Source organism: Podarcis melisellensis (assembly GCF_964234715.1).
Source record: "Podarcis melisellensis genome assembly, chromosome: 4".
Lineage (NCBI taxonomy): Eukaryota > Metazoa > Chordata > Lepidosauria > Squamata > Lacertidae > Podarcis > Podarcis melisellensis.
This window is the reverse complement of record NC_138531.1, coordinates 36,650,056-36,673,070: the sequence shown is the minus strand read 5'-3', so window position 1 is coordinate 36,673,070 and position 23,015 is coordinate 36,650,056. Positions and strand designations below refer to the sequence as shown.

General features: G+C 41.6%; 1 protein-coding gene across 2 annotated transcripts in view; it reads right to left on the bottom strand.

Moving 5' to 3' along the window:
- STS (steroid sulfatase) overlaps positions 1–23,015 on the bottom strand; it is a 90,629-nt gene that overhangs the window by 25,595 nt on the left and 42,019 nt on the right. For both annotated transcript variants that reach the window (XM_081907624.1, XM_081907623.1), the window contains exons 7-8: positions 21,163–21,300; positions 4,329–4,488 (exon numbers count right to left, since the gene is read on the bottom strand). In XM_081907624.1, the coding sequence (XP_081763750.1) occupies positions 4,329–4,488; positions 21,163–21,300 (298 nt within the window). The remainder of the gene's footprint in view (positions 1–4,328; positions 4,489–21,162; positions 21,301–23,015) is intronic.

Genomic DNA, 23,015 nt, shown 5'->3' with positions numbered 1-23,015 from the left:
TTCCGGGTCATGTGGCCAGCATGACTAAGCCGTTTCTGGTGAACTAGAGAAGCGCACGGAAACGCCATTTACCTTCCCGCCGGAGTGGTACCTATTTATCTACTTGCACTTTGATGTGCTTTCGAACTGCTAGGTTGGCAGGTTTAGCACAGTCTATATGATCAAATCATAGAATTGTAGAATCAGAAGGGACCCAATGGTTATCTAGTCCAACCCATTGCAATGCTGGATTGGAATCAATATTTCAATCTGTTAAATGGGAAGAAGAGGGGTGATTCAAAGTCTATTATCTCGAAAAACAATGGGAGAAAACGGTCTGAATTCTTGGTTGAACACGTCAGAATGCAAGTCAGTGATTGGCAAAATGGGAAATAAGCAATTGTAAAGAATGGCCCTAACCAATTTAACATAAACCCTGAAAATATCACATAGTGGTGCATCAACCCACTTCTTCACTGTGAGCTAGTGATTTCACAAATACTGTGTTCAAGTCCATAATGGATTTTGCAATATCCCGTGTGTGTGTTTTATGCTTCATTATATTTATTATCTCACTTTTTAGCCAAGATTTCAGACAAAACAGCTTGTAATTATAATCCACAAACAGGAGCACTATATGTTAAAATAATACGAAGGTTTGTGTGGTAGCCTATTCTAGTTTCTGGCAATATGGTCCAGATTCCAGGCTGTGCCCTCTAGACAGAGAAAGCAAAAGAGTGGCAGATGGACTTGGGGGCAGCTGGTGGTACAGATACTGTCTAGGAGCAGCCTGCTATGCATCAGGTTGAAATGGTCTGATTCAGGTGATACCATGAAGGGAGATTAATTGGTGCCTGAACAGTGGAGCATTCTCAGAGCAATTGTGTTAGCCCTGAAGGCGAGCATCCTATGGACTCTGGTTCAGGCAGCTCAATTATTAGAGCCAGGACCAATGGCAGCCCAAAGAAATGGTCCTTTAATTCTGTAGGATTCTGTTCACATAGAATAGAATAGTACATGAATCTTTAGCACCATGTTCTAGAAACTAAAAGGGCATTAAAGTAATATGAAGATTGATTCTTAATATGCAAACATGCATAGAATTGTAATCTTCTATATTTTGGGGCTGATCCTGCTACATTATAGAAAAACTAGGCTTATCCAGCTTAGTGGGCATGCTTAACTCCCAGTGGCCCTGGTAGAACAAGGAAGCCTAACTTTCACTGAATGGCATCATTCACCTATATTACTATACTCCTAAGTAAAAGCGAACTAAAGTCAGTGTACTGAAAGAAGCAAAGATCAACAATGTTGAAGCAATCATTCTTCAACATCAACTTTGTTGGACTGGTCATGTTGTTCAGATGCCTGATTATCATCTTCCAAAGCAACTACCCTATTTCCAACTTAAGAATAGAAAGAGAAATACTGGTGGACAACTAAGAGGTTTAAAGACACTCTCAAGGCAAATCTTTAAAAATGTAGTATAAACACAGTGAATTGGGAAACACTGGCCTGCAAGAGTTCCAACTGGAGAATAGCCTCTAGCAAAGATGCCATGGACTTTGAAGAAGCATGAACTCAGGACGAAAGGGATGAAAACATCAAGACCTTGTTCATGGAAGACAATATTGCCTGGCTACAAGTGATTGCCAAAGAAGATACTCCTAAGATGTGTTGAGTACTGACATTTTGTAAAAAAGAAATAAATAGATAATATTTTAAACAAAATATTTGAGTTAAATATTTGACTGTATTGTCAATTATTTGGCATGGGACTTGAAAAATAGAACGCGCCAGGTATGTGCAGATTTCCATTCCTCATCAGTGGTATTCACCTAAGACCCATTGAAATTATTCAATATTACTAAGTCAGGTCTAATAATTTATAAAGTTTACTTAGTTGAATAGTACCCAATAAGTTTTAGGCCCAAATATGTCCATGTCAGGCAGAACAATTGGTTCATCACAAGAGCAAACTAACTTTTAAAAGACATTTTTTCTCACTTTTCACCTACAACCATAAGAGCTACATTTCTACCCTCTTGACAAAGCTTTCATTGCTGGGATTCCCAGGACTCTGCCATGAACTATTAGAGCCCTAACCAAATGTCGCCTATCTGTGCACTGGTAATTGGAGAAATGACTGAACCCAAAAAAACAGCCTAGAGCAGCATATGGCAAGTCTGCTTTGAAAGAGCTTGCTAGCTGAAGCAAAGAGTAGAAAAGATATTCTGAATTTAGATCAGGGGGGGTGGGGTGACTTTTAAATTTGCATGATGTAAATGAACACCAGTTGTCAGGCTAGTATTACTTTAGATCTGCAGGGGAAAAGTTCACAGCTGGTGATTTATTGAGTGTATATAAGAAAGAGCAGAATGATGCTGCCGTCACGCCCAAGCATCTATGACTTGATCAAAAGGAACGTGTAAGGTAGGTATAGAGTACTGTCAGGAAGGAAAACCCATCTTCTTCAGCCACGAAGAGAAAAAGTAATTAAAACACTCCTACTGATGCTATTACGGAACTCAAAGATCAAAGCACCTGAAGGGCTTATGGAGAACCTGAAAGTTCAGCTATTTAGCATGCTGTGGAAATGACAAATCATTGCAGTAGGGAAGAACAGCTTTAAAAATAGTGTTACGTATGATATGGTCATAGCAAAGTTAAAGGCAGGTCTAATGCAGCATGTTCCCATTGGAGGTCCTGTACAAAAGGTTCAGGTAACATTATGGCATACCTAACCTTATTGCATTTTATCTTCACATCAACCCTATAACATAGTTTGGCCTGAGATAGTGACTTGTTCAATGTTTACTCCTTCTATTTAATGATTAAATATGAATTTTCAAATGCAACCTAAGCACTTGACGAGAGAAAATCAAGCAAATGGTCTGCATGAAAAAGCCATCAGAGAGAAGACCGTACAGATAGAAGCTTCATGTCAACCTTATTTTTCAATGTTCTCAAAATCATCAAATGATGCCCTGGAAAAGACCCTGATGTTAGGAAAGATTGAGGGCACAAGGAGAAGGGGAAGACAGAGGACGACATGGCTGGACAGTGTTCTCGAAGCTACTAACATGTGTTTGACCAAACTGCGGGAGGCAGTGGAAGACAGGAGTGTTTGGTGTCCTCTGGTCCATGGGGTCATGAGGAGTCGGACACGACTAAACAACAACAACAACAGCAACCAGTGGTAGACCTGCATGTGTGATGCAGTATCAGGAAGCATTTGAACCTAAACCACTAAAATTAAACCCAACAGCCTAGGCATTACATCATGTATTAAGAGTATGCCCTACAACATGCTTATTGACAGAGCAATCATATGCATGACTGCTCAGATCTGAGTCCCAAAGAGCTCAACGGGGCTTCTTCCCATGTAAGTGGATATAGGATTGCAGCTTAAACAAACTAATAATGCAGCAGTAGATAACCTTTCACTCTAGAATAGCCCTGCAGCATTCAAAAAGACTTCAGTGGGGAAAAGCTGGGTTAATTAGATGAGTGACTGCACCCTTAGGAAAATCCTACTACTACTACTACTACTACCACCACCAATAAAATAAAATATGGAAACTGGTTTTCCTTTACTCATCATAGCCCCAGTGAGGAAACTATAGTGATAATGAAGTAATGACTTGACTGCTACATTGTGCAAATACTAGTAATAGACATAAGAAAGTAGAATGTATATACAATTTCCATAGAAATGCAACACATCATAGAGAAAGGTAAACTGCAATCCTTGTCCTTGACTTCCCATGCTAAATGTGCAGGAAGTTATATGGAGGAATTTCAGCAATACCTGCTTGCTGAAGCCCAGAAAAAGTTTTACTGTCTGACTGTATTTATTTAATAAAATTTATAGGCAGCTTGACTGTAACACCTCCCCCCCAAAAAACACCCCTTTGAAGCAGTTATGATGACCTATGTGCATAGAACATCCCACAGGGCCATTCAGCCTGCTTTACGAATATGGAGATATTCACACATTATATATGACCCCTTGCCTCACAGGATACATCAGCTCCTGTTAGTAGTGAGACATCTAAGGTGAGCAATTGATTTGGGGTCATTTTAAGTAAAGCAATTATTATGGAGCTGAAACAACAAAGTTCAGAATGAGACAATGGAGAAGGTTTTGAAACAATGTGAAGAAAGAAGTGGCAACTATGAACCAGTTATTATTTGAAGAAATGCCTGACACATGCTGGTTTAAGACATGATAAATAATACTGAGAACAAGTTATCCTTAGGACTGTTGAAAGTGCCTTCAAAAGCAGCAGAGGTTTGTTATTTTTGGGTGTTATGTCTTTTATGACAAATGAAACAACATTCCATACCTGTCACTGGGCAGTGATGCTCCAGCAAGTTTAACTATTGTGGGGAATATATCCATATTACTTGTGGGCTCATCAATATGTGTGCCAGGCTTAAACACTCCAGGCCAGCGGAGAAGACCAGGTACTCGAATCCCTCCTTCCCAACTTGTAGACTTTCCACCTAGAGAAAAAGGATCACAAAAATTAGGGATGGGCAACTTGAAGAAATCCAGATGTTATAGGACTCCAACTCCCATCATACTCAGAGAGCATGGCCAATGGTCGGGGTGATGGGAGTTGTAGTCCAACAACATCTGGCAGGCCACAGGTTCTCCATCCCTGTAATAGTCCAATCAAACAATTTGCCAGATTGATCCATTAACCTTGTTATCAACCCAAATGGTGACCCATTTGTTAACTTTGTAGGCAGCCTACCTTTAGCACAACTGAGAGTCTCGCCAGTTTAAGGACAGGATTATGAAACACTGTTTGGACCAAGGAAGTAAGTCTTGCTGTTGTTGCTGTCTTTGAGCTTTTACAGTAAAATGTTTGATGTCTTACTCTTGTCTCAATTATTAGATACAGCACCATGATTAATCATGGAGCAGATCTTTTAAAAAACAGCATTGTTCTTAATAACAGTCCTTGGAAACTTGAAGATGCAAGCACCACCTTAGAGAGACATTCTCCCACACACTCACACAAAGGAAGAAAATGTTTCCTGTACACCGCCTAATAACAAAGGATGTACACTTTTGGCTTCACAGTGATTATTTTTGCTTGCATAAATTTAATCAACAGACAAATCGGCCCAAACTCACATGAATAATAAATTCATGATTTATTAAATCAGGTTGCACTCTTATACATTTCTTCTGAAAAGATAACACATGCAGCTTGCCCAATCTGCAAGTGGGCACAAAAGATGGCAGTCAACTAAGTTTTATTTAGTGTGGACCCACTGATATTGTAATAATTGTAGTGGAAAGCTGAAATTTCAAGGGAAAACTAGGATTCTGGTTTTTGTACTTTTTCCTAATTGATAAATCTTTCTCAGACTAGCCATAGTGAGACATACTTCAAAACAACAACATCACCATGTAGAGAGAAGTCTACGTACCAGAAAAGGATGGGTGGGTTTTTCATGTCCATCCCTCATGAAGGCTATACGATCCAAATTTCTGTTCACATAAGTAAGGCCACCATTCTGGCAGCATCTTGAACAAAAATATTTCAGATAATGGATTCCACCACCTTACGAGCTAGATAGTTTTTCATCATTACTGCAACTCTGATTGGTGATTTTTGCCAAAGAACACAAGCCTATGTACCAGAAGCAAGGAAGCAATGGCACAATTATGTCCTTTAAAAAGTGGAAGTTTTGCCCAACTGAAGAATTATTATTTTTTGAAGTATAAACTCCAGCTTATTTTGCATCTCTCCCAAAAGGGCCACAAAATGCTTATTTAACTTAAATACTGTTGTGAACTGAATTGTCCGTGACCCCACACAAAAATAATCCTAGGGTTGTGATGCTATTAGCTCACCAAAAATTACCTCTCTATGTGCTGCAGCACTGAAAATGTTGGGAAACATTAGAGTGGATTGCAAAAATAAAGCAGCGAGTATTGTAATTGCATTCTATAAATCTATGCTGCAGCAACACTTGGAACACTGAACTGTGCGCAGTTGCGGTCACCCACTTTTCTTTTCTTTTTTAAGGATATAATAGGATGAGAAGATGATTGTTATGGGGAGGAGACTGAGATCTTTTCCTGCCAAGAAACTGTGGCTCTTTAGAATAAAGATGACCATGAGGTGGAGCAAGCTCAATATGTTTTGCTGACTGCGTTGAAGGAAAAGATGGAGTCTGCCCTCTCCCACACGCTACATAAATACGTAAGCCAGTTGGACTGTTAATTGAACCTTAATTCAGCATTGATGAGGGGACAGTGTTCTCCAAGACAGCTCAGTGAGCAAACTACTCAGGGGCGGCAAGGCAGCTCTGTTCTTCAACACTTCATGGCTGCTGCCTGCTCCCCAGTATCAGCCCCCTGAGGTGGCTGCTTCACTCTGCCAGATGGTAAGCCGGGGCCCTGCTCAGAGATGGTATTTGATGGCTGTGTATCTTCCTTTCCCCTTCCTTCCTCTGGAAAACCTTCTCCAGGGGGTTGCCCCCCATCCACATTCAAGCAGGAGGTAGCTGCCAGGGAAGGGTACCCCATCAACAGCATTGCTGTGCTTATCAGGAGAGAAGGTGAGACTGTAATACAAGAAAAGCATTGCCTGAAATAGGGAGAAGGCATCTCGCTCTAGTTGTCTACTGACACAAGAACCCTTTGTCCAGTTTTTAGTGATTCCCACCTCCCACTGCAGCTCTGTATGATGCACTGCTGGGTGGGTGAGGAACTGACCTTGGAGAGCATCAGGGACTGGGCAGAGGAGGAATGGTGGAGACTGCCTCTCCATCCTAATTCCTCCAGGGAGGAGGAAGAGGAAGACAGTATAGATTTACAACAGAGGGTTGAGGGAGGTAGCAGCTCAGAGGCAGATGAGGGGGAAAGCTGGGAAATCATGGGACAGCTGGAACAACACCCAGCTGACACGTTGTTATTAGAAAGCATTCCAGACCCTCCATCTCCCAGAACCTGGCGAGCCTTAAAAGTAAGAGAGCAAAGAGCTCAAAGACAGAGGGCACGTAGCAGTGCTCGTAGAGGAGACGATGAGAATGATGAACGAGGAAGTGGGAGAGACGGGGGGCGGTGGAGATTCACTTTGGACAACACCATTATCCAAGAGGCTGGGTTCTATAGCCTCTTTCTGTAAAGACTGAAATAAAAAAGGATGGTAGGAAAGTTTTCCTTGTCTTTATAATTTCCTGGGCAACCAGCTGGGAGCTGCTGATAGCATCCTTACAGAGAGATAGGGGGTTTTTTTGGGGGGGGAGGTAGAGGGTACTTTAGAGGAGATGACGACAATAAAGGTGTAGTTGCATGAGCTGCCTTCTGCCAATTAACCCACAGGCAATATACTAGAGATTTATTAAAATTATGGATGGTTTAGAAAGAGTAAACACAACTTAAACCATGTTGAAAGGGGATTAGAAAGAACTTTGTCCATGTTTACAAAGCTACTATACCTCTTAATTCCATATGTTAGTGTCAGACTCTGACTTTCCGAAACCAACTAGATGTCAGATATAATAGCGGTCTATCTGTGAAATCCTACTTATGTGTACTCAAATGTATGCACCATTGATTTCAACAGGACTTACTCTCAGGAACATGAGTACAGTCATACTTCATGTTACTTTTGCTTCAGGTTGAGTGTTTTTAGGTTGTGTCCCGCAGCGACCCGGAAGTACCGGAAAGGGTTACTTCCGGGTTTTACCACTCAAAATGATGTCACGTGCATTCGCAGAAGCGTCGAGTCGTGACCCGCACACACACGCGGGCGCAAGTTGCGTTCTGCTCATGTTGTGAACGGGCCTCCAGAACAGATCCCGTTCACAACCAGAGGTACCACTGTATAGGATTGCAGCCTAAATGGACCTTTGGTCTGAACCACTAAGGCAGTTAATTAATTGTCTCCAAAAACACTGGCAAATGCATTTTGCACACTTAACATTATTTAATGCTTCTCTTTCTTCATCTGGCGTGTGATTGCAGTCAACAGCTTTGTTTGCTGCCTTTCTGTACCTTACCAAACATTCCTTGAGCATGTCACCTTTAGTGCCAACACCCCATGAGGGGTGAAGAGAGAAAGAAGCAAAACTGAAAATCCCCACTTCATGAGTGAGAATGAATAGCAAGCATGCTTTTGTGAGGCAGACAACAACACAGTATGAGAATGTAGAATGGACATGGAATATGCATTATTTCAAAGGCTCCAAAAATATATATATTATCTGTTTGGAATGTGTTGGCCAGAAAAAAATCTGAACAGAATTTCACGAAAGGCAACCAAAGAACTGGTAGAAAGATCTATTATTTCAGGAAATGAAAAGGCCATATTTTTCAGCAAGTGATAGCAACAATAGGTGTATCCTCTTGACAGTATAATATGAATTAAATTCAAAATCAATATGCTAGTAGTTTGTGTTTCTTTTTGCTGCGGCTGAATGTGAGGTTAGGAATGCAATATTCTTCAGTGAATTAAAATGTTGGATCAAGGACAGTCTTTCATTTCATGTCAATATAGCAATTATCACAAGTGGAAACAGCTGAGAAGTTTAGGAGTTAAAGCCACACTAAAAAAAGTTCAAAGCAATGCTCAACCACTCTATTATCTAGCCCAGTAGAAATGAACAGGGAAATTCAAAAGAATAAATCAGGGCCAATGAAGTCCACACGTTATTTCATTTCAGCTGTGTTGTTATATTTTGATCACAAATAATATACTGTGTGCAGTTTGAAGATGACAACTATGTTAAGGATCAAACCCATAAAAATGGCTTTAAAAATCTAAACTAGTTTTAAAAGGGGGGGGGAATCCCAACGTGAAAATATCAGCTGCTTTCAATCTCTCTTATTGGACAGTTAAAGCACTGAATATTTAGTAGTTTCAATTTGAATTTCAGTGTGAACCTTCCTGTTTGATAAGGGAGAAGCTATTGTCGAACAGCTATGCAAGCCATATCAGAATCAAGCTGTGCATTTTTTTTTCTTGCCAAAGTCCTGAAGACCAATCATAGCTCAGACAAAAATGTTCAAAGGTTGGTTCCAATGGTTGAATACAACTAAATCATCGTGTGCATTGAGCAACTTCCACAAGCACAACAAAATTTCCCTCCCCTACACCGCCCCAGCCTCCCCCCCCCCCACTTGCAACTTCTCAAATCTGCTCTGGGGTTTCCCCCAAGTATCTGGAGGATATTTAGGAGTAGTGGAGGTTCACAGGAAGAGGAGAGGGAGGGGACATTTCATTGTGCTTGAAGAAGTTGTCTCATGTGCACCATGATTTAGCTCAGGCTTCCTCAACCTTGGCCCTCCAGATGTTTTTGGCCTACAACTCTCATGATCCCTAGCTAGCAGGACCAGTGGTCAGGGATGATGGGAATTGTAGTCTCAAAACATCTGGAGGGCCGAGGTTGAGGAAGCCTGATTTAGCTGAACACCACCCTGTTGCTCTGGGAACTGTGGAATACTGAGATAGTCCAAAGCCCACAGCCCAAAGAAGCTGCCATGTTTTCAGGACAAATGAGTTATGTAATTCCACAGTTTTTCTGGCAGAGTTTAGACACTCTGTAACACGCCTCAGCCCAGCCTTAGTGCCAGGGTAATACAAAACTGTTAGCAGGGCCAGGTTTACGTAATACATAAATATAATATCTGTCATCATTTTAGTTCCATGGTTTGGATATTTTATCGCTGTGCTGACTGAAGGTATACAATGCTTTAAATGGCTGCTGGTGCAATTGTGTGTTGTACTGTAGATGGTGACCCTTATTGTTCTGCTGAGTTTTATAGTTTTAATATGTTGCGAGCTGCGCTGGCAGGGTCAGATGTGAAAGACAGCACACTAATGTTGAAATATATAAATCTACCCTGAGCATGGCCTGAGAAGCTCATGGAATGCCAAACTGCTTTGCTCACAAGTCTCAGGAATGCCCTTGAGCTGTGTCAGGGTGGCCCAAGACATATTGTTGCCTGAGGCAAAAAACAAGATCGTTTCCCTGCACTCCACATGGAAAAGCCCCCTGGAGTGGTAGTGAAATATTACTTCAGCACTGGTGACATGAGAGGGCTCTTTGGTGTGCTTGTGACAGCAGCCTAGCAAATACAGGTCATTTAACATCCCCAGCTCTTTCCTCCAACAGACTGGAATGACAGGGGAGCTTCTCCTGCTGCCCCAGCACCTGACACAGTTTTACCTGATGGGAGGGTCATCCCTGAGCTATGTCAGGGAATTCATGAAACCCAGAAGTCCTGCCATTGGGGCTTTTGAACACTTAATTCTAGTGCACGGAACATGAAAGATAATGCAAGGCATTCAAAAGAATACAGGGACGGGGACAGCTGGAGTTGCTCTCCAGTCACAAAGTAAGCGAAAATAAAATATAAAATACTGTTTTAACTAAGCTCTAACGATCTGATCAGGTTCAATGAACCTTGATTGGATTCAACAGAATGGAAATAAAATTGGCAATAATTGTGTTTATGACCAGGTTATGTCTAAATAACCTCTGACTCAACTAACATAGAGATACTTCGGATAGCCGGTCTCATGAGCAAGTACTGGAATAACCATGAAAGAGAACAAAGATGATAATGGCATGATATTCATAGCAGCAATAAAAACGGCAGTTGCAACAGCAGCAGCATTGAAACTAAACTAACCAGACTTTGAAAGTGAGACTGAGCAGACTAGAGAGTATTCAGTGTATCCCAAATGTGCAAAATAGAAATTCAAGATGAACCATGTTTCATTTTTAAGTAATGTCCATAAGTTCTTGTTTTGCTGGGCTTTGGACCTGTGCTGATTTTTTTCTTCTTCTCTACAGTTTTTGGTCTGGCTCCTGGTTTAATGTATATATGTTGATGCACTGTGCTCTCAGATGTTATTATATTAAAGGTAAAGGGACTCCTGACCATTAGGTCCAGTTGTGGCTGACTCTGGGGTTGTGGCACTCATCTCGCTTTACTGGCCGAGGGAGCCGGCGTACAGCTTCCGGGTCATGTGACCAGCGTGACTAAGCCGCTTCTGGCAAACCAGAGCAGCACACGGAAACGCCGTTTACCTTCCCGCCGGAGCAGTACCTATTTATCTACCTGCACTTTGAGGTGCTTTTGAACTGCTAGGTTGGCAGGAGCTGGGACCGAGCAACGGGAGCTCACCCCGTCTTGGGGATTCAAACTGCCGACCTTCTGATCGGCAAGTCCTAGGCTCTGTGGTTTAACCCACAGCGCCACCCGCGTCCCATTATAATATAATGGTTATTATATTAACCATGTATAAATTGCACTTTTAATTGCAAGCCTCCTTGGACCCTTTGGGAGCCAAATGGCAAGATATAATTGATTTTACAAATAAATAAATTCAGCTGAAAATGTTCTGTTGAGACCATCCTCACAACCAGAGATTTCAGTCCACACAACTGATGCCATTTTGTTTTATCGAATTTCCGCTAGCTGCAGCCAGGCACTTTATTTCCAAAAGCTCTTATGCTTCATTATTGGTTCTGATCTGGCTGTGCATGATGATAAATGATTGAGTTCAAATTGTGAGCATACACAGAGAGCTTTCGAGTTAGGCTAGTGCCAATTACTGTTAAGCAGATAATGGCATCTCCGATGAGAGGGTTAATTGGTTGGATTGATCTTCACATGTTCATATATGGAAGATACATTATTGAGAATCCTCATCGCAAACACTATAGAAAATTATGCTACAATTTCTGTTTAGACAAACCGATAACCACATGGTTCAACTCACGAACAATACATATGCAATATTTTATTTTATTTTCTCTTCTGGTTTTCTATAGTCCAGAGTAGAAAATGTTTGATATGTTGGACCTTAGGCCTTAATAATCGTTATTTCCAAAGGAAAACATATCAGGGTAAACTTGGGCATACTTAGTTAAACATTTAACTACACGCAGAGACCTTTCTGAAATCAATCTTCTTAATCTAAACATTGAAGATCAAATTATATTTTGATATTGAGCAAACGGTACAAGACAAAGGAAAAGGTAAATATGGTTCTGAATATTTAAACATAAATGTGTGGTGAGAGACTATCTCCAGGATTGGTGAACATCATTCAAAGCAAAGAAAATAGAATAAGTAGCTAAATGGCTCCCAGCAGTCTTTCTCATCCTAGCATGACCAAGAAAAATAACTCAGAATGGGACAGAATGGGCTAAATTGCTGGGTTATGTGATCATCAGCTGAGGCCCTCCTACATGTCCCTCCTTCACAAGAGTTCTAGAGGATGGAAACACAAGAATGAGCCTTTTCTGTAGTGCCTCCTCACTTATGGAATGCTCTCCTCAGGGTGACTCACCTGGCACCATCTTAGGTGCCAGGCAAAAACATTCTTCTTCTCCCATGCCTTTAACTAATTAAATAATCTCTGCCTTTTTAAACTTCTGTGAGTGTGTGTGTGTGTTTCGTTTGTTAATATGTTATGTATTTTTCTGTCTTTATATTGAAAACTGCTGTGTGATCCTTGGATGAAGGGTGGTAGATAAATTTAATAAATAATAATATAGGAGCAGATTTGTAGTCACCAGGGGCAAAGATCAGCTTTAAGCCCCAACCGAATAGTGTGCAATCCTTTACTTTCTCCTGTAAAAGGAATGGGTGGCAGTCATATCTTCATGGAAAAGTAAAGTCATGGACTTTACATGACTGCAAAACCTGCCCTCTATGCCTGACTCTGGGTGGCCAGAAAATGTGCGGAAGAATAGATGCCTGTGGATGATAGAGGTCAGGAGTTCCAATGACTGTGGGTGCCCTGGGCTGTGGGTGCCATACAGCATGCATGGCCCTGGCACCAAAATTTGTGGGTGCCCGGTCTCTTCATGGGTAATTTTGCAGGTGCTCAGGTACCCAGGGCCCCAGGGAGTTGGCACCTATGATAGAGGTGGTGAAGCTATGGGCCTCCATTTATTGTTGGACTCAATACGCCTCAGCCCCAGCCACCAAGGCCAATCAATGATCAGGGATACTGGGGCTTTGGGATGGATTCAATTAAACAGTTGCACTAGCAGGAGTCAGCACAATGAGCTCCACTAGTTCAATGGGGCTTCCCTGCCTCCCCCACCCCACCCCAAATAATCTCTCGAGGGTTGAGGGAACCCCCCAGAACAGCACAAGGGTGAGTGGAGATTGTTTCATCATTGGAACAACAATGATAATGTGGTGCTGAATTCCACTCTAGTCATCCAACAACACATTGGGCATATAACTTCCAGTAACAGAGGCAATATGTGTTGGGGATAAGCAGTGTCCAGTGCACAGCGGAATGATGAGAAGTATGTGCCAACATGCTCTATACTACTTTATTTACAGTTCAAAGCTGGTAAGTTACAGAAAAACATTTTCCCTCTGCCGGAGCAGAGAAAGCGTCATCTCTCCTCTAAAGCACGGAGAGAAAATCTCCAACTGAAACTGCAAAGAGCAGTGAAAAACAGGAAACCAGTGTACGTCATATCCAGTCTCCTATTCCCGTGGGAAAACCTCCAACAGTACAGACTCTGTGGAATGTAAACACCTGTCTCGTGACAAGCACTTCGCTGCACAGAGAAGAAAGCAGAAACCAACATCCTCCCCCTTTCTGTGAACATCTCTGGGCAGCGTGTTCGTACAATATCAGTACAAACCCAACTTCTGCACATAGGTACAGTGTTGATCCCTTGATACAATCTTGGACAATACATCAGCAGGAATTTCATTACCTGGCATATAGGACACCGTTACGAGTCCCTTCTGAATACGTTCCCTAGCATGTTGCACCTTCAATTGCAAGTGCTTCGTGCTTTCCTTACAACCTTCAGAATTCAGCAAAGCCAAACATGCTTTGTTGTCCTGGTAAACCTGGATTGGACATTTGACAGGAATTTTCATGTCTTTGCACAATTGTAACAACCATTCACAATCTTTAAGTGAATAAGACAGTGCATTCAGTTCAGCTTCACAAGTACTTAAGCTAACTGTTGTTTGCTTCTTGCATGACCAATCAAATAGACCCTGATTGTACTTATAGCAAACTCCAGACGTACTTTTCCTGTCTGTAGTGTCACTTCCAAAACTTGCATCTGCAAATATCTCAAGACCACCAGACTTCTGATTGTTAAATCTCAGTCTGTAATGCATAGTGCCTTTCAAATACCGCGCTATGCGTTTCAGAGCTTTCCAATCCTTAACAGTAGGATTGTTGACTTGTCTGCTTAGCAAATTACAGCTTACAGCAATGTCTGGTCTTGAACATCTGGCAATGAAGTTTAGCTTGCCTAGCACACTTCTGTACAGTGTAGTGTCAGAAAATGCTTCTTCAGTGTCATCTACCTGATAACCTGTTGTCATCGGTGTGTCCACAGGGTTAGCATCCATCAGGTTTAGCTTGCTTAACACATCAGCAATTTTCCGTGACTGGTGTACTAGAATGTTACCATCTTGATCTCTCTCTATTTCCAGAGATAGGTAGTTGTTTACCTCACCAAGATCTTTCATGTCAAAGTGCTCTTTCAGTTGAGCTAGGGCGTTATTGTACATTGTGACATCTTTCCAAAAGAATAAAAGATCATCAACATAAAACAAACAATACAGTTTCTTTTGCCCCTCCTCTTTGACAAATACACATGGATCAGATTTCCCTTGCTTAAAACCTAGAGAAAACAATACTTCAGTGAGTTTTGTGTGCCAACACCGTGCACTTTGTTTGAGACCATAAAGGGACTTTTTCAGAGCACAAACAAATCCCTGTTTTACCTGTACGCCATCAGGTGGAAGCATATAAAGTGATTCATTTAGAGATCCGTACAGAAAAGCTGTATTCACATCATGGTGACTAATGTGTAGATTCTCCTCTGCAGCTAGCTTGAGCATAAGCCTAATGCTCTCATACCTCACTGTGGGTGAGTAGGTCTCGTGATAGTCTTCACCTGGTACCTGAGCAAAACCTCTGGCTACCAATCTGGCTTTGTGTCTGACTATCTTGCCATTTTGATCAGTCTTCGCTTTGAAGACCCATTTGCTTCCAAGCAGTTTCATTCCTGGAACTACTGGAACAAGGTCCCATGTTTTGTTCCTTTCCAAGGAATCAAGCTCAGCCTTCATGGCATTTAACCATGGCTCAGCTTCCTTTGAATCCAAATCCTGGATTTCTTGGAAACTTGAAGGTTCAAAAACCTTCTTGGAGCTTTTAACAGCTGTTACTGCTATCTTAGCAAACTCATCAGCAAATCTCTTTGGAGGTCTGCCTTTTGTGGCTCTCTGTGACCTGCGAATTAGCCTTAAGTCCTCAACACTCTCCTCTTCCTTCTTAGGAGAAAAGTGACCTATTGTGAACAATGGTTCCTCCAATTCTTGATCAGAGCTTTCAGAGGGTCGCATAGAGGCTTTCGCACTCTTGAAATCCTCTGAATCATCTGATTCAGTTTCAGACTCAGAATCAGAACCTTCATCAGTGGGTGTGGGTTGTTGTGGTTGCTTTTGACTATCCTCAGTCTCATCACTGTCATCAGGATAACATTGGAAAATTCCCACATTCTCCCCCCACTTGGCATTGTACTCAACACTTCTTGTGAGCTTAATTTCCTTTGAGTCAGTCATCATTATTCTGTAAGACCCTTTCTGATAACCTAGAAAGATACCATGCAATCCACGCTTGTCTAACTTGGAGTTTTGTGGTGAGTGAACCCACATGTCCGAACCAAAAATTTTCATGTGTTTGATGTACGGCTTCTTGCCAAACATCTTCTCATAGGGGGTACAACCAATCGCTGAAGATAACCTGCGATTGTAACTGTAAACAAAACACGAGAGAGATTCAGCCCAATAACTCTCTGGAAGGTTGGCATCATGCAGCAAGGTTTTTAATCCTTGAAGCAATGTCTGATTTGCCCGTTCCGCAAGTCCATTCTGCCATGGCGAGCGAGGACTAGACAAATCGTGTTGAATTCCTTTCTCAGCCAGAAAAGCTTCAAACTGCTGAGAAGTGAATTCTCCCCCCCGGTCAGTGAAAAGAATCTTTATCTTCTTACCATGCACATTTCCCAACCAAGCACAGAATTCCTTGAACCTAGGAAAAGCCTCTGATTTCTGCTTGAGATTGTACACAAAAATATACCTGGAAAATGCATCAAGGAGAACCATGAAGTACCTATTTCCACCCAAAGAGGGCGCTAGTGGTCCAACCAAATCAGCATGAATAATTTGGTATGGTTCTGTAGCTTGCCTACTAGACACCTTACCTTTCGCAGCCATTTTCACCTTGTTTGCTGCGCATGCCTTGCACTTCATGTGGTACCTGCAGGGTTTAATAGTCATACCTTCAACCAAGGCAGGCATTTTAGATACTGCCTCAAAATGCAAATGACCAAATTTTCGATGAAAATCGTGAATACATTCTGCATGCAAACTTTTGTTAGAACCTGCAATGCAACAAGTGTCATCCTGCACAACATCATCATAATACAAAACAAACAAACGACCAACAAATTCAGCATACAATTGATAATCATTTTTCTTGGTGATGATGCATCTATTGTTCTTAAAGGACGTCTTCTTGACCTCTGCAACCTCTGCAACCTTTGCAACCTTTGGAGCGTAGCGTGAGACCATTGCCTTGTGCTGCGTTGTCCTGGACACCGGACCTTTGCCTTTGCCTCGGCCTTTTCCACGCGATGAGCTTCCGCTGCGCTGCTCTGTTTTGGCCCTGGGATATTTGCATTCCCTCTTCATATGGCCTAGACGTCCACACGAGTAGCATCTCACTGCCTTCTTAAAGGAAACGTCAATTTTCTTCTCAATCAGCTGTCCAACGCTGAGCAGATTATGTTTCGCATCCGGCACATAAAGAACATCCTGTATCGATAAGTCCAAACTGTGAAGAACAACAGTTCCGTAGCCTTTACTGGGGATTGTGTGGTCATCCGCCTGGTGAATCGCACCTTCCTGCGGTGTAAAAGACACGAACAGTCGCTTATCGTTGCACATGTGATGCGTTGCAGCCGAATCAACAACGAAGAATGATCTAGACGTCTTCTTGACCTCTGCAACCTCTCAAATTCCCCACTTGCCTCACCCAGCCTTGTGCAGCTAGCCATTATGACTCTGGCATTAGCCTCCTGCATCACCTCTGCTGCTGTAAATCAAGCTGCTTTAATCCAAAGGCAAATTCAAAACAGCCTCTGCTTGTGAGCCTGAGCCACTCTTTTGTTTAAACGCTTTGCTTATCTGCAGCTGCTTGAAACCTCATTCCAAAGGCAAGTTCTAAAGCGAAAGTCCCCAAGTGCTTTCTCTATGTTGCCCTTTAATTCTTGCTGCGTCACATCTGCAGCTGCTGTACTCCTACAGCATTTGTAAAAGTTACTTTCGATTTCCCCCAGCATAGGAAATCTTGCCCTTTTAGCCTTTTGCCTGTGCCACGGCAAAAACCGGCTATTAAAAGTTCAAAGTCCAGCCATAAAGCCATTAATTAGAAGCTGGCAGGCTGCCCGGAGCAGTAGCACATACCTTCATCAATCATCTTGACGCGCAGAGCAGATACCGTGCGTTCCGTCCCTCTGCTGCTGTTCCGATCCTTTGCCGGCACTTCGTCTCTTTGCTCCTTTGTTCCTTTGCCAGGAGCCCGACGTCTGGATTCCATTCTCAAAACACTGCGTTTTTCTGGGCCCGGAACCAAATGTTGGGGATAAGCAGTGTCCAGTGCACAGCGGAATGATGAGAAGTATGTGCCAACATGCTCTATACTACTTTATTTACAGTTCAAAGCTGGTAAGTTACAGAAAAACATTTTCCCTCTGCCGGAGCAGAGAAAGCGTCATCTCTCCTCTAAAGCACGGAGAGAAAATCTCCAACTGAAACTGCAAAGAGCAGTGAAAAACAGGAAACCAGTGTACGTCATATCCAGTCTCCTATTCCCGTGGGAAAACCTCCAACAGTACAGACTCTGTGGAATGTAAACACCTGTCTCGTGACAAGCACTTCGCTGCACAGAGAAGAAAGCAGAAACCAACAATATGACCCTCTAATTACTAGATGACAGAAACCTGACTGGGAGAATGCTTTGAGTTAATGTTCTGATTGTGGGCTTCCCATAGTCATATGGTTGGCCACTGTGAGACCAGCATGCTGGAAAAGATAGGCATTTGTTCTGATCTATCATGGGCCGCCTTATGCTATTCTGGCAGCTGTTATCACGATATCCAAAATTCTATAGGGCTAACTCATTTGTTGTAAGAGGAGCAAAGCTAGTATAGAAAGGAATAGTGTAATTCATCCAACTTATGTTCTTATTTATTTATAGACATTAACAGAGCAGTGCTGTTTCCACAGGGAAACAGCAACCGTGTCACTATGGTAACATACAAATCTACACTTAAGAGATGGGACCCTCTGTTTTACTTTTCTAGCAGCAATTAATAATTTTATTCAAACATTTGGATCACATTTTCCAAAATGTCCCTTTTAATTACCTAATCATACAAACTTTGGATCACACAGCCATTCATTTGTTTAATTTTTTAATATAATTTAATTCCAAAAATACTCTATAAACAGGCACAACCAGATTTTAATATAGCTTTCTAAACTTTCTCTCGAGCTTGGGAAGCTCATTAAACTAATTAGGTACTCAATTCAGATGCTGATGTAGTTCTGCTTCTTCTGATAAGAAAGAAAAAACAAGCCTTACATTAATTTATGAATTTTAAAGTATGACATGTTACAGTAAAAAAATAATGTAAGAAGTGAAAAGGGAATTTATAGTAGTGGATGAACGTGTGTGGTTTACTGTGATTTTTGTATGCTTCTTAAATATCAAATAGCCATGCTGTATAGAGTTCTGGTTGTGTCGTTTCAAAAAGGGAAAGTTGGGAAATGTTCAGAAAAGGGTGGTCAAAATTATCAAGGTGATGAAGCAACTCCCCTATGAAGATTGCAGTGTTTCGAACTTTTTAGTTCGAGAAAAAGAGAGTAAGAGTTGACAAAATAGAAGATAATAAAGTTATGCCCGACATGGAGAAGGTGGATAGAGAAAAATGTTTGTCCCTCTTTCATAACACTAGAACTCGTGGGCATCCAAGGAAGTGGAATGTTGGAAGATTCAAGACATGTAAAAGAAAGTACTTCTTTATGTAAGGTAAAGGTAAAGGGACCCCTGACTATTAGATCCAGTCATGACCGACTCTGGGGTTGCGGCGCTCATCTCACTTTATTGGCCAAGGGAGCCGGCGTACAGCTTCCGGGTCATGTGGCCAGGATGACTAAGCCGCTTCTGGCGAACCAGAGCAGCGCACGGAGACGCCGTTTACCTTCCCGCCGGGGTGGTACCTATTTATCTACTTGCACTTTGAGGTGCTTTCGAACTGCTAGGTTGGCAGGAGCAGGGACCGAGCAACGGGAGCTCACCCCATTGCGGGGATTTGAACTGCCGACCTTCTGATCGGCAAGTCCTAGGCTCTGTGGTTTAACCCACAGCGCCACCTGCATCCCTTGTACTTCATAGTTAAAGTATGGAACTCATTCCTATGGGAAGCAGTGGTTGCCATCAACCTAGATTGTCTTAAAGAAGTTTTAGAAAAATAGATGGAGGAGAGGGCTATCAAAGGCTACTAGCCATGATGACTATGTCCTGCCTCCCTGGTAGGAGACAGTACCAATTGCTGGAAATCAAGCCCTTATGCTTGAATCCTGCTTGCAGGTTTCCCAAGCTGCATCTGGTTAGCCATTGTGCAAACAGGATGCTGGACTTGATGGGTTATTGGCTGGCCAAAGTCCTCTCAAGTCAAGAGTTTTTGTTACTGATGATATTTTTTGCAATGTGAGTCTGTTTCATTATATGCGAATTCATGCTATTATCTTGATCAGCCTTTCCCAACTGTGAATCTCCAGATCCTGTTGGACTATAACTCCTATCATCCCTAGCCAGTAGAGGCATTAGTCAGGAATAATGGGAGTTGTAGTCCAACAACATCTAGGGGCCTGAAGTTAGGAAAAGGCTGTTCAAGATTGCAGTTCTTTGGGCAGCCGGTCTCATTAGGCAAGGCATTCTCCCCAAATAACGCAGAATTTGCATCACTATTTCCTTCCTGTAGAATGAGTTGGATAAGTGAGACATGAACAAATAAAGCTAAACTTCTAACCCCACTCGTATGGTTGTAAGCCCCATTGAATTTAATAGGATTTCTTTCTGAGTGGAGGTCATTAGGAATACACTGTAAGAGAGCATGTGCTTATTCCGAGAGAAAATAAATCTAATGGGTGTCTTTTTAGGATTTTATGCATGTTAATAGAAGCTACACAATAAGATTACTAGACGCTGGGTTAAAATAAACAACACTGTATAAAATTTATCACTTGAATATCAGTGATAAATGTGTTACTTAAACACACATACTTAATATATGTTCTTCAAGTTTTACAACTATTACTTATATGTCTGTGACATCCCAAAAGCAATAAAATTCACAGTCTTATATTAAATGTATATTCACTTTCATGAGAAAAATATAGAGGATTCGAGTATGGTTATAATCCTCGAAAGATTCCACCAACTGTGTCTCCAAAAATTTTTACATATCACTTGGGAAGACAGGCGAACTAATGCCAGTATACTGGAAGAAGCAAAGATAACCAGTGTCAAAGCAATGATTCTTCAACATCAACTTTGTTGGACTGGTCCTATTATTTGAATGCCTGATTATCGTCTTCCAAAGCAACTACTCCATTCCGAACTTAAAAATGGAAAGTGTAATGCTCGTGGCCAACAAAAGAGTTTTAAAGACTCTATCAAGGCAAATCTTAAAAAATGTAGTATAAACACTGATAATTGTGAAACACTGGCCTGCAAGCGCTCCAACTACAGAATAGCCTTTACCAAAGGTGTCATGGACTTTGAAGACGCTCAAACTCAGGACAAAAGGGAGAAATGTGCTAAGATGAAAGCACGTTTGGCAAACCCTGACCATGATCAACTCCCGCCCAGAAACTCATGTCCCCACTGTGGAAGGATATATGGATCCAAAATTCACAGTCACATATGGACACACCGTTAAGACTGTGTTCATGGAAGACAATTTTACTTGGCTACAAGTGATCACCAAAGAAGAAGAAGAAGGTTATAATCATACATTTCCCCCCAGCTCTTGTAAAACACAATAGTAAGAACAGTAAATGGCTCATACCTTTATATATTCCATTGTAACCACCCTGGACTTCTCCGTTGGCTGATATTTCTTCCACATGTGCTCCATGATCAGATGTGAAATACACAAGAGTCTGCTCACGTAGGTGCAATTGATCTAATGCATGGAGAATCTGCCCTTTAAAAATATAAGGAAAAGGGGGGGGATGATAAAAACTTATCAAATCCCTCTGTCAGTGGAAGAACATAACCATCATCGCTAGTAGCCATGGTAGACCTCAAATTTCATGAATTTGTCTAATCCACTTTTAAAGCCATCCGAGTTAATAACATCAATACATCTTAGAATCATGGAATCAGAGTTGGAAGGGAGCCTAATGATAATCTAGTCCAACCCCCTACAATGCAGGAATATGCAGCTGTCCCTTATGGGGATTGAACCGGCAACCTTGGTGCTATCAGTACCACGCTGTAACCAACTGAGCGAATCCCATAGTTTAACCATGCACTACCTTCTTTTGTTAGTCCTGAATCTTTCAACATTCAGCGTCATTGGATGACTCTGGATTCTAGTATCCTGAAAGAGGTAATAAAATCTCAGGAAATTTGGAGATGGGTGGATTCAGTATCTGGTGTCTGGTTTTGGGGCCTCAGCATTTGATCAAACATCCCAGTCCCAAACACAAGCCCAAACACCATCTCCGGATAAAGCTCCATAATTTAGATGACAATGTTTAAGATGACAGAATGTAGATGAAGGCTTTTGTAATAAGCTGATTAGAAATAAAATGGCCAAAAAGATACCCCATGAAGTAAATAAGTGCTATATATCTGAGAAGACATTTGAACCTTGCTGTAAAGCCTGTATTCTAGGCACTACAACATGTAGCCAGAAAATAAAGATATTATGTTATATAAGTATCCGATGGAGAGAGCAGCCTTTTTATGCACCTGCTCTCTCCAGCCAGTAGTTACACTACTTCTAATACATGGGGGGAGAGAATCAAATCTACCGTTCCAATTTCCAACATCTCTTACTGTCAGAAAGTTCCTCCTGATGTTTAGTCGGAATCTCCTTTCTTGTCACTTGAAGCCATTGGTCCAGTTGCAGAAATGGAGATCCATGATACTGGTTCTGCTATTGTAATCTATGTTTAGGCTACAACCCCATTACTTGGGAATAACCCCCAAGGAACACAATGAGACTTACTTTTAAATAGATATACAGTTGTACCTTGGAAGCCAAACGGAATCCGTTCCAGAATTTCATTTGATTTCCAAAACGTTCGAAAACCAAAGCGTGGCTTCTGATTGGCTGCAGGAAGCGCCTGCAGCCAATCAGAATGTGCAGAAGCCCCATCAGATGTTTGGCTTCCAAAAGAACGTTCAAAAACCTGAACAGTCACTTCCAGGATTTGATTGTTCAGGAGCCAAATCGTTCGAGAACTAGGCTGTTCGACTTCCAAAGTACAACTTTATATAGTATTTCATTGTGTGTGTGTCTTTTTGCATGTCCAAACAAGATCCTTCCCTTTTTTTTTCTGCATTCACTGCTACATTCACAATTCTATTAATTGTTTCAGCTTAAACATAGTACATCTTCAGACTTCTCAGGATTCATCATGACATTTCCATTTGCACTCCATTTCAAGCCAGTTCCCATCCAACTTCAGAGCCCAGCGTTCTTCCTCACAGAAGAGTGCAGACCTAATAGCTATTTCGCTTTTTATTCTGCCAGGCAGTTCCTTGTCACATAGACTTGTTACATTTCTCTCAATTCACCCATTTCCTTGTTTTGTGGAACTATGCATCTCCTGTGGAGACCGGTAACACTTATCTTACCATAGATTTTATTTTTTAAAAAAAACAAAAACCAAGTACTCCATAGATGAG